This window comes from Miscanthus floridulus, chromosome 18, assembly GCF_019320115.1.
Source record: "Miscanthus floridulus cultivar M001 chromosome 18, ASM1932011v1, whole genome shotgun sequence".
In the NCBI taxonomy this organism is placed as follows: domain Eukaryota; kingdom Viridiplantae; phylum Streptophyta; class Magnoliopsida; order Poales; family Poaceae; genus Miscanthus; species Miscanthus floridulus.
The window spans coordinates 132,032,554-132,045,379 of NC_089597.1; the positions used below are offsets into that span (position 1 = coordinate 132,032,554).

At 45.7% G+C, this 12,826-nt stretch overlaps 1 protein-coding gene across 1 annotated transcript; it reads right to left on the reverse strand.

Moving 5' to 3' along the window:
- Positions 1 to 1,601: 1,601 nt before the first annotated feature.
- On the reverse strand, positions 1,602 to 3,904 carry LOC136524704 (uncharacterized). The gene is made up of 4 exons (XM_066517968.1): positions 3,515 to 3,904; positions 3,062 to 3,394; positions 1,724 to 1,933; positions 1,602 to 1,610 (listed from the first exon to the last, which is right to left on the reverse strand). The coding sequence occupies exons 1-4, from the start codon at positions 3,902 to 3,904 to the stop codon at positions 1,602 to 1,604; spliced, it is 942 nt and encodes a 313-aa protein (XP_066374065.1).
- Between the last annotated feature and the right edge of the window lie 8,922 nt (positions 3,905 to 12,826).

Genomic DNA, 12,826 nt, shown 5'->3' on the forward strand with positions numbered 1-12,826 from the left:
GGAGAAGATGGGGATAATGCTCCAGAATACAACTCTCCTGTTCCCAAGTGGCTTCATCCTCCGAATGATTTTGCCACTGGACTTTATAGAATTTTACCACTTTGTTCCTAGTGACTCACTTTTTCATCCAAGATTTTGACAGGATGCTCAATATAAGAAAGATCAGGCTGGAGAGGGAGTCCTTCAATTTCCACCACTTCATCGGGAACCCGTAGACACTTCTTTAACTGAGAAACATGGAAGACATTATGTAGTACTGACAAAATATCCAAAAGTTGAAGACAATAAGCAACGGAACCACACCGCTCCAAAATCTTATAAGGTCCAACATAACGAGGAGATAACTTTCCACAAACTCCAAACCGATGCACACCTCTCATCGGGGATACCTTTAGGTACACATGGTCACCAACTTCAAACTACAAATGTCTTCTCCTCTTGTCTGCATAAGCTTTATGATGGTTCTGAGCCGCTTTCAAATGATTTTGAATAACATTGACCTGTTCTCTTGCTTCTTTGATAAAATCATGTCCAATGTAACCATGGTCACCCACTTCCACAAATGTCACATTCTGAGATTATTTAGCAATGTCCTGTTTCATATTTGGCCACCAATACAAGTGACACAAATCATGATACATCTTGTTACTTCCCAGATGAATGGACAATTTGGAGTTGTGAGCTTCATCCATAATTTTTCTCCTAAGCTCATCACTTGTGGGAACCACCAATCGGTTCTTGAACTTCACCACACCTCGATCATCAATACTGAAATGAGGACCATGCCCTTCGGCGATTCGCTTCTTGATATGCGGAATTCCGAAGCATCTTGCCTTTGCTCTATACTAATTTGCTCAAGTAGATCCGAGACTAGAGCAATATGGGCTAACACCTCAAAATGGTTGTGAGACAAAGATTCTTCTTCAACTTGATATGACTTCCGACTTAAGGCATCAGCTACCACATTAGCTTTTCCAGGGTGATAATGAACTTCTAAGTTATAATCTTTGATTAACTCAAGCCACCTCCGTTGTCTCATGTTTAGCTCGGATTGAGTGAAAATATATTTGAGACTCTTGTGATCCATGTAGATATGCACTTTATTTCCCAACAGGTAATGCCTCCAAATTTTTAGAGCGTTCACAACCGCAGCCAGCTCTAAATCATGGGTGGGATAATTCAACTCTTGCTTTTTTAGCTATTGTGAAGCATAATCTATTACACGTCCATCTTGCATAAGCACGCAACCCAATCTAGTCCTAGAGGCATCACAATACACATCAAATGGATTATCAATATCTGGTTGGGCAAGAACAGGAGTAGAGGTAACAATCTTCTTTAGGGCTTGGAAAGCTTTTTCATAAGACGAACTCCATACAAACTTGACATCCTTCTGCAGCAACTTGCTCATCGGTTGAGCTATTTTAGAGAACTTAGGGATAAAGCATCGGTAATAACCAGCAAGACCAAGGAACTAACGAATCTGATACACTGACTTTGGAGATTTCCAATTTAACACATCCTGCACCTTGCTAGGATCCACAGAGAAGCCTCTAGGTGTCAGGACATGTCCCAAAAACTGCACTCGATCCAACCAAAACTCACACTTGCTGAATTTGGCATACAATTTGTGTTCACGCAGTCGAGTCAATACTATACAAAGATGTTGTGCATGTTCTTCGTTGTTCTTAGAATATATCAATATGTCATCAATGAACAGTACCACAAACTTGTCTAACTCTGGCATGAAGACTGAATTCATGAGATACATGAGGAATGCAGGAACATTGGTGAGACCAAAAGACATGACTAGGTATTCATAGAGGCCATACCTAGTTGAGAAAGCCGTCTTTGGTATATCTTGTGTCCGGATCTTAATTTGGTGATACCCAGAACGAAGATCAATCTTTAAAAACACCTTGGCATCAGCCAACTGATCGAACAAAGTATTAATACGAGGTAAAGGATACTTGTTCTTAATGGTTACCGTGTTGAGAGGGCGATAATCCACACACATCTAAAGAGTGTCATCCTTCTTCTTCACAAAATAGCTAGACAACCCCATGGTGAAGAACTTGAACAGATGAATCCCTTCTCTAACAATTCCTCTAACTATTTGTTTATCTTAGCCAATTCCTTTGGAGCCATGTGATAAGGACACCGTGAAATAGGAGCAATACCAGGTTCTAACTCAATGGCAAACTCCACATCCCGGTCTAGTGGTAACCCCGGTAGGTCCTCGGGGAAGACATCCGGAAACTCATAGACCACAGGAATAGAAGAAAGGTCCGGAGAAGCTTCAGCATGAATAACAACTAGCAGGGTAGGGACTGAAGACATAAGGAGAGACATTCTATCATCAGAAGAAGGAAGCTTCAACTCAACAATTCTTTGCCTACGGTTCAAGACTACCCCATAGTTTCTTAACTAGTTCATTCCCAGAATTACATCTATGCCTTGCCTAGGCAACACTATGAACTAGAGATGATAAGAGTGAGTGGTGAGCACTAGTCTCACTGTGTTCATTTGAGTTTTAATACACAACTGTGCACCTGGGTTCTGATTCTATAGGCAATAGAAATAGCCATAGTAGATATATTGTGCCTTTGTGTAAACCCCATACTCAAGAATGAATGTGATGCACCAGAATCAAATAATACATATGCTGGGTGTGAATCAATGGTGAACATACCAGCCATCACAGGCTCTCCCTATGATATCTCCTCAGCCTCAGTGAAGTTAACCTATCTCGAGCGGCTCACAAACACCTTCTTCCTGATGATAGTCCTCTTGACCAAATGAGAGTTGGCTGAAGGCTGAGAAGACTAAGTAAGCTGGTTCTGGGGGCACTCACGAGCATAGTGGCCTTTCTTGCCACACTTGAAATAAGCACCCGGCTTGTTCTCCTATCCCTAACGAGGCAGAACCTGCTGGCCCTGAGGCTGCTGCACCTGCTGAGTAGGTGCACGATACTGAGTGGGAGATGCCTAGTAAGTCTGCTGAGTCTAACGAGACAACTATCCACCCAGAGAGTGATAAACACCCTCCTCATAACATATACCTTCTGTGACTGTGGGTGACTAGAAGACCCAGTGATCACCCTCTTGCGCTTCCACTCAGCCTGAGAGTCACGCTGAAGTCCCTCCATAGCAATGGCAGCATTCATCAAAGCACCAAAAGTCTGATAGCCCCATGTATACAACTTCTCTTGCAATATACAAGAGAGACCACGATTGAAACGGTCCATCTTCTTCTCATCAGTATCCACATGAGTCCCAACATTTTGTGCAAGGTGGTTGAACTTGTTCACATACTCCATCACAGTCATGTTTCCTTGCTTTAGCTCTAGAAACTCGGACAGCTTCCTGTTTAGCAAACCGGTAGGAATATAGTACTGATAGAAAGCAGTGGTAAACTCCCACCAAGTCACATGGTGGTCCATAGGTTGCATGGTGTTGAAAGTGTCCCACCAAGCACTAGCAGATCCTAGAAGCTACTATGCGGCAAAGCACACCTTCTGCTCATCCGTCACATTGGGTATCTGAAACTTCTGCTCTAGAATACGAAGCCAATGCTCCGCGTCCAGAGGCTCAGAAGTTGGTGTGAATGTGGGTGGGTGCATCCCCAAGAAGTCTTGATAGGAATAGGGCCTCTCAGGACCATGGGCATGACCTCGGTTCTCGCCGTTGTCACCGGGGCCTCCACGGACGAAGCCACCAATAGCCTGTGCCAGCATCTCTAGGGCACGGGCTGACTCATAGCGAGCAGCCAACATCTCAGCATGGGTCATCGAAGGCGGTGGTGGTGGCGGAGGAGGAGGACCAAGGAGTGGGGCCTTGTGGCTCTCCTCGTTGGTATTGCCATGACCATTTTCGCCTTGGTCTTCAACAAGACCATGGCCCATCCCAGCACTCATGCTTCTATGACCAGACCTTAGGTTCATCTGTCAATAGATAGGAACCCACCGTTGGGGACCAGGCCTCCATACTTAGAAATAAACGGCTAGAGAGATGACAAGGCCTAATAAATGGTTACAAGCGAGAACTTTTCCTTAAAGGGTAAACCATTTCTCTTATTTATTCACCTATCATATTAACTACCCAAAAATTATATGTGAAGGGGAGTTTAGCGTAAACAAGATTCTCTTTTCATGATGCATGGATCGACCTATTCGTTCGCTCAAGCCAGAATATAGCAGCATTCACATATAATTTTTGGCACAACGCACACTCACTTCCTGTATGCTAAACGATTCTTACACAACGTAAGGTAGTGCACCTGTAGAAGATTGATTAGATAAAACCAGTGCCACTATCCTAGATAGACCATATTACTTGGGCTTATACTTATTTATGTAATTTATCGCATCCTACTTTTTCGCAAAGCTTTTGTTGGTCAAATTTTAGGTTTTAAGAAGAGTTTTTAAACTCATAGACTCATTATTGGCTTTGATACCATCTGTGGTAGAACCACCCAAAATAACACGCTTTCGGAGGCGCTCGTCTTCCACTAGACACTAAGCATCCTGAAAGTTAGCTACATCGGACAGTTCCATCGAGCACACCCCACGGAAGAACTCGAATCAATCCACGTTTTACCTCCAGAATCCAATAATGAGTACAAGCTTACAATACTTAGTCTATTTTATACAATAAGAGTTCTTGGAAATCATTTATTATAATACCAGGGTTCAGAGTGTGATAATTAAACAACAGAATGAAAATAAACATCTAGCAAAAACGATACAAGGATTCGTCTGTGCCCACCAGAAGAATCCTCCACACAAGAGCCACTCCTTAAGCTACACCTGCAATAGGATAAAATAAACCCTGAGGACACAATGTACTCGCAAGACTTACGCGATTAGTGGGAATAGTTTCCCGACTCCAAGGGTATGATAGGCAATATGGGTTTGCAATTTTCTTTTTGTTTGCGAAAAGCATTACTAGATGTACATCCTTAAGATCAAGTTTAATTAGCAGTCATGATTACTTCATTAGCTAACCATTCAAGGTAAGCACTTGTTCTACTTTCAAGCAAGGGTTGAGCAATCAGAACCAATTTACCATCTTTCATATTCCAGTTTTTACTGCGGTGCTAGACAATAGCAAAGTTGTACCATCTCATAGAAATGATGATTCATGAACCAATATATCCTAGCTGGGTCCCCAAAACACACGCCCCATTTGTACCCCAGGCACAAACAAGACCAACCCATTCCACTCCTGTCATGGGGTCTAGGTCTCCGTCCAAACTTGGACTCCAAGCCCCCACATTTGAGACCCGGTCTCAATATGGTGCTTAGACCTTCACCTTTCCTCACCTCCAATTAGTTGGTCCAGAAAGAGCCAGAACCCACGACAAGAGCGTAATGAGCCTTCCCGCTCCCATAAGCAAGTATGTGCTCAGGATAATAAGTCTGTGACCTGACTACCATCCACAGCAACGGACGGTCCTCAATCGACACAAACAGGGAAAATAGTGTAACCAAGTTAAGCCCCGTTGGCCACAGGGCACAACTTGTCACACCCACCATAACCCATACCATATCCCTTCTCGGTCTCTATTTTTTCTTTCATCATTTTTCATGAGTAATTATAATAATCACCTATTGTGAGTAACGATAGGTTACTCACGCTACCGAAAACCTAAGCATAGTAGCTACTTGAACCTGTACTAGTAGGACTCATAGGACATATATATCTATGCATGTGGTTTCCATAAAATTCCTGTAACGTAAATGCACATCACATATATATATATATATATTCAGTGATTATCAAAAATAAGGTTTATGCACCGGGGCTTGCCTTGGGCAGGTGTGGTGTCAGCTGAGTCAGTCGGTGGTGGCTCTAGGATCTCCTACATGAGAATCTCCTCCTCGTACTCCTCAACGATCTCCTCGAACTCATGATCGACGGTGGTCATGATCTCCGCCATCTCGTTCTCTATATGCATGCGATGATGATGATGCAACAATTCAGTATTTAGGCAATAGCAACTCTTAAAATAAGAATACACATGTTAAGCAACTAAGCCAGCTCTAATGGCTAAGATACTAAGCTAACTATCAGCTCTATCGAATCAAGTGTCAAGCTCACCGTAACAAGTGCTTAATTTCCTAAATCAATGTTATGCTCTTATTCATATTAAATGTTTAATGGATATGTAGCTACCCTAATAAACAAGCTATATTAGGGCTACAAAAATTACACTAAGCACATAATAATACAATGAAGCTACTGTAAAAAATTTAGGATCTAAGCTATCACCAATTTACCACAAAAATTCATACAATAATTACCCTAATAATATTAAGCACTTTCAAACGATTTAATAGCCCTTAGTATCAACACATTTATGCATGATCTATCTATACTACCAAATAGATCACAGTTTTAGGAACATAACAAAATTTGTTTCGCAATTTTTAGACACCTACATGAATTTATATCAATTATACAAATCTAGCTCAGAAATTGAAATGGAAAAACTATTACTAATTCCTAAGAAAAAGAAAAAGCGGATTCAACTGCGCGACCCACCTACGCGCGGCCCACGCGACGCAGCGTGTGCGTAGCGGCCCATGCGACAGCGGCCCGCACACGAGACGGCCCATGGCGGGGGAATCCCGCGCGCGCTGGCGCTTTTGCAAAATAGACATCGCACTTCTTCCAAATTACAACTAAGTCCAAATGTTATTTCCCCCTCTCTCAACCCTCTCACTTAACCCCCTGGCTTTCTAGGAATTCCCCTGCGCGCACCCTCGGTGACTCAGCGCATGGCGGCACAACGGGTGCTGACACAGCGTGGCCGTGCTGACCACCTAGGACCTGTGCCGACCCTCCTAACGGGTCGGTCACGATCTCCAACCCGAGCGGCTATGCTAAGCGGCAACATGGCGTGGCGAGACTCGCTGGAGGCAGCTGCGGTGGTGCGCGGCCATCCACGATGGTGGCATGGCTTCCCCGGTGAACTAGAGCACCTAAGAACCTAACTGGCCAGCGAGAGAGCATCAGTAAACTACCGTGAACTGAGCTGAGGTGACGGTTGGAGTGGAGGATGATGGCGAAGGGCTGGCCACATGCGGCCAAGCCGTACGACGGCACACTATGGTGGTACGGTCGCGTCAGCGACGACGCGAAGATGGTAGAGGTTTGGCTATCACGTAGGGTGAAGAGGGGATGAAGGCAAATCTAGTGGTGCATAGGAATTGGCTCAGGGTGAAATAATGGAGGGCTGCCCTCGGCCATGGCCAAGCACGGCCTTATCGGCATGGCGATGGGGAAAGTTCCAAATTGGAGCTTGGATGTGCATGGTTCAAGGCTGGGTGGGGTCAGGCCATGAGAGGACTTGATGATGAAGCCACGGATGCACTGAATTGATTGGTGGTGATCGCTCGATGCTTAATTTGATGGCGCGGCTCGACGACGGCAGCAGAGAGAGAGAGACGGGGTAGGACAGGTGGGCTTAGCTCAGGCTCGCCTTGGCGAGATGCGGTCGGCGTGATCATGGAGGCACGCGTGCAAACACTATGGACAAGCGCGCGCATCCACGACTGACATGGCCCGCGCGGCGCAGCTCAATAAATGGCAAGGCGACGGGAGCTCGACCACGTGCGTGTGGCATCTAACCAGGCTAGCGGCGGGGTAAGGGTACCACGGATAGCGCGCGAATGAGAAGGCGAGGCGACGGTAGCGACAGCGGCTACGTCACAGCATGAGGTGGGTCAGCAGTGCGATAGGGCAGGCGGTGGCGAGGATTTAAGTGCCACATTGCTATTAGCTAGCAATGTTATTTTTCTACAGCAAGGATTTCATTGTCATCTAGAAAGTTCATATTCTAAACTCTATTTAAGTGCCACATATGTATTCTATAGTATTTTTGTTCAATAAAAATTGGTGTTTAGCCCTACTTGATATACATGAGTTATTGAATGATTTCTAGTTTATCATTTTTAGTGGTCATTTTAGATTGCAAAACTTTTATCCATGCATTCCATCACATGCATTATCACATAAACATGATGCTCATGATATGGTTTAGTAATTTATTTAGAGCGTAACACCGAGGGTGTTACAGCAGATGACCTAGCTAAGGTAGCAGCACAGGGCACCACCCTACCCTTGGATGTCTTCTATGAGATCATAAACCAACCCTCGGTAGAAGTAAACTTCAAAGCACCCAAGTTGATCAAGGCAATACACAGTGAAGATTGGAGAGCACCAATCATGGCTTACCTTAAAGGTTACCACAAACCAGAGACCAAAGAAGAAGAAAAGAGAATGCAATAGAGGGCGTGAGGGTACAGAATCATCAACGGCGAGCTGTACAAAGCCAGCGTAATAGCACCACTCCTCAAGTGTATCAGTATCAATGAGGTTAAACAGCTATTAAAGGAGATCCACGAGGGCTTTAGTGGTTCTCACAATGGACCTAGGGCCCTAGTGGGAAAAGCATTCAGATAAGGGTTCTACTGGCCAATAGCAGTAAGTGACGCAACCTCGCTAGTCCTACACTACGAAGGTTGCTAGCTCTCAGCATCACACTCAAACAGACCAGGAGCCCCGACAACCCTAATTTGCCCATCCTAGCCCCTCTAGCGATGGGCAATGGATCTAGTCGGACCACTGCCAACCGCTCTAGGCAACTTCCGCTACACAGTGGTTGCCATCGAGTACTTCACCAAATGGATAGAAGCCAAGCCACTCGCCACAATAACCTCGCCAGCTGTCAAAAAATTCTTCTAGCAACAAATCATATGCTGCTTCGGAGTGCTAAGAGAGCTCATAGTGGACAATGGAACCCAATTTGACAGTGAGGTGTTCAAGGAATTCTGTATGCAGATAGGAACGAAGGTGTGCTTTGCCTCAGAAAGACACCCTCAATCCAATGGCCTCGTCGAAAGAGCAAATGGCATAATCCTCCAAGGCATCTCTAAAAGGCTACATGGCAGACCCAAGGGCAAATGGGCTGAGGAGCTCACCTCAGTCATTTGGTCACATAATACCTCCGAATCAAGGGCAACAAAATTCACTCCATTCAAACTCCTCTTTGGCGAAGAAGCAGTCTTGCCAGAAGAAATAACCTACAAATCACCAAGAGTTACCCTCGCAGAAGATAGGGCACACTCTCAAGATGAAGAACAACAAACAAAAAACCTCACGAAAGAGCTTAGATGCCAAGCAGTCAAAAACCTTCACATATACCAAGACGAGAACGCTCGATGGAGAAACAAAAAGGTGAACCCTAGTCAAATCAACTCAGGCGACTTGGTCCTCATCAGAAAGCAAAACACCAAAATGGCAGGCAAGCTTCAATCAAAATGGCTTGGGCCATACCTCGCCACCCAAACAACTAGGCCAGCATCATTCACCCTTCAAGACAGTGAGGGCAACAAACTTCCGCACACCTAGAATATCGACGACCTCCGCAAATACTACCCTTAGCGGTGCCTTAGCAAGCGCTCGCACCTTGTAATTTTCCTTTGATTTGCCTTGTTTCTTTCAATGATGTAAAGACTTGGCACTACACTCTTTTTCCTTGCGAAGGGGCGCAAGGTTTTTCAACAAGCTAGTAGCTTTTCCCTATAATATAGCATCTTTTCCCCAAAACCCCAAACTCGCTGAAACGGGTGGCCCAAGACTAACCCACCCTCATTGCCGCAACAACCGGGCAAAGATTTGATCCAAGTAGGGTTCCTTGGGTAGACCCTCGCTTGGAACAAAACATTCTCCAAGCGACCCACAATGCAAACCCCACCTGTCCTTAAGGCAAAGGATGGGAGCGGAGGTCAAAAACATGAGCACCCTCACAAATACGCCAGGGGCTCACAATGCAAACCCCACCCGTCCTTAAGGCAAAGGATGGGAGCGGAGGCCAAAACCATGAGCACTCTCGCAAATACGCCAGGGGCTCACAGCGTAAACCCCACCCGTCCTTAAGGCAAAGGATGGGAGTGGAGGCCAAAAACATGAGCACCCTTGCAAATACACCAGGGGCTCACAACGCAAACCCAACCCATCCTTAAGACAAAGGACAGGAGAGGAGGTCAAAAATATAAGCACCCTCGCAAATACTCTAGGGGCTCATAGCGTAAACCCCACCCGTCCTTAAGGCAAAGGATGGGAGAGGAGGTCAAAAACATAAGCACCCTCACAAATAAGCCAGGGGCTCACAACACAAACTCAACCCGTCCTTAAGACAAAAAACGGGAGCGAAGGCCAAAAATATAAGTAACCTCACAAATATGCCAAAGGCTCTCAAAAACAAACCCCACCCGCTACAAAGAAAACAAAGAAACAGGAACTTGCGACGATATCAGGGTCTCGATGCGCAAAACAGCCAAATCCCCAATACAACAAGCAAACAACGAAGCTCAAACAAAACACCACCTCCACGAAAACAACAGGGTCCTACAAGTCCTCCCATTTAAGAATCATAATCAATGTGCACACCAAACCAAAAACCATAGAAGCAATGTCCCTTTAACACTCAGATGCCACCATTTAACAAAGCACAAAACGAATCGCCAATATTTAAAAACCCCACCAACAAAGCAGCCACTCAGCCAAGCATTTAAGGCACCCCCTACCACCACCGAACCACCTAATAAATAACAACCCCAACCCACCCCAAACGACAATCAGGAACCATTAGCAACAGCCAACACCATCAACCCACGTACTGGACAAATGCCTCAAAACAACAAACCCCCGCAAAAGAAAAGCCTCGCCAAAAATCCCACCAGACCCAACCGCCGACCAAGTCAACTAGGGTACCCCAAGAACAAACGTAAAGATAGGGACAACTGAACCAATCTCATCCACAGATCTTCTCAAAGCAGTCCCAAAACCAAGAGCACTCGGGGGATACTACAAGAAAAAATGTAGCATCCCCCCAAGTGCTCCCTCACCACTGATCTTGAGCCCTAATGCAAAGGGAGCATCAACACCTCCTACTGGAAGCTGGTCAGCGCCAGCCGATATCTTCGTCGAGCGGTCCGAGCCTCGGTGCTCACACATTTCTAACAACATCCTGGCGAGGGTCAGTCGAAGGAAACGTTGACAAGAGCTTCGACGCCTGCCATGCAGAGATCATGAGGAGGGGTTTCAATCCCCAGCTACTACAAGCTCAAACAAAACACCACCTCCGCGAAAACAATAGGGTCCTACAAGTCCTCCCATTTAAGAATCATAATCAATGTGCACACCAAACCAAAAACCATAGAAGCAATGTCCCTTTAACACTCAGATGCCACCATTTAACAAAGCGCAAAACGAATCGCCAATATTTAAAAACCCCACCAACAAACCAGCCACTCAGCCAAGCATTTAAGGCACCCCCTACCACCACCGAACCACCTAATAAATAACAACCCCAACCCACCCCAAACGACAATCAGGAACCATTAGCAACAGCCAACACCATCAACCCACGTACTGGCCAAATGCCTCAAAACAACAAACCCCCGCAAAAGAAAAGCCTCGCCAAAAATCCCACTAGACCCAACCCCTGACCAAGTCAACTAGGGTACCCCAAGAACAAACGTAAAGATAGGGACAACTGAACCAATCTCATCCACAGATCTTCTCAAAGCAGTCCCAAAACCAAGAGCACTCGGGGGATACTACAAGAAAAAATGTAACATCCCCCCGAGTGCTCCCTCGCCGCTGATCTCGAGCCCTAATGCAAAGGGAGCATCAACACCTCCTACTAGAAGCTGGTCAGCGCCAGTCGATATCTTCGTCGAGCGGTCCGAGCCTCGGTGCTCACACATTTCTAACAACATCCTGGCGAGGGTCAGTCGAAGGAAACGTTGACAAGAGCTTCGACGCCAGCCATGCAGAGATCATGAGGAGGGGTTTCAATCCCCAGCTACTACAAGTGGTCAATCAGCTACACACCAACGAATCTTCGATAGGAACCATAGCATGAAGGTGCTCTAGGAGGAGATCAAGCTCAAGTAAGGGTGAATCCTCACCAGGCCCAAGCTCCACAAGAAGGAAACTTGTGACCTCAGCGACCTACCAAGATAGCTTCAATGGGGACCTCCTTTGCCAGCCTAGAAAGAAACTCCCCAGAGCGCACCAAGGTTCATCATCGATCGACAAACGGAGCCAAGCAGCGCACATCATATTCTACTGACACCTACGAAGGTCAAGCTTCAGCAGCGATAACTCGACGTAGTTAGAGATAGCATATACATGTAACCTCCGCCAATGGAGCTCTGTAACCTCTATCAATATAAACAATACCTTACTTAAAATAAAAAGGGGGCGTCGCTGCGCGTCAAGTTTCAAAGCGCCAAACAAGCGAGCCTCACCTAAAAGAAAAAGGGGCGTCGCTACGCGTCAAGTGTCAAAGTGCCAAACAATCAAGCCTCGCCTAAAAGAAAAAATGGCGTCGCTACGCGTCAAGTTTCAAACCGCCAAACAAGCTAGCCTCGCCTAAAAGAAAAGGGGGGGTTCAATGCGCGTTAAACCTCAATGCCAAATAAGCGAGCCTTGCCCAAACGGAAAATGGGGCATCGTCAAAAAGGAAAAGTGGGCGTCACGGCCACCCGCACGCTAAAGAATAAAAAGCACCGCAAACCGAAGCATAAATCATTCTCCTTTTATCATAACTAGTATCAACAACAAAGTAACAATTACAACAATAAGAACCCTCAAAGGGGCACTCAACAACACCAACTCTTCCTCCGCAAAAACAACATTAGGCCGACCTTCGGCGTCGGAGCTCCCAAACATCAGGAGCATCCTCCTCAAAGCACACCTCACAAGCAATTTCCTTCCCCATATCCATAACCATGTCTCCAAGCACGCTA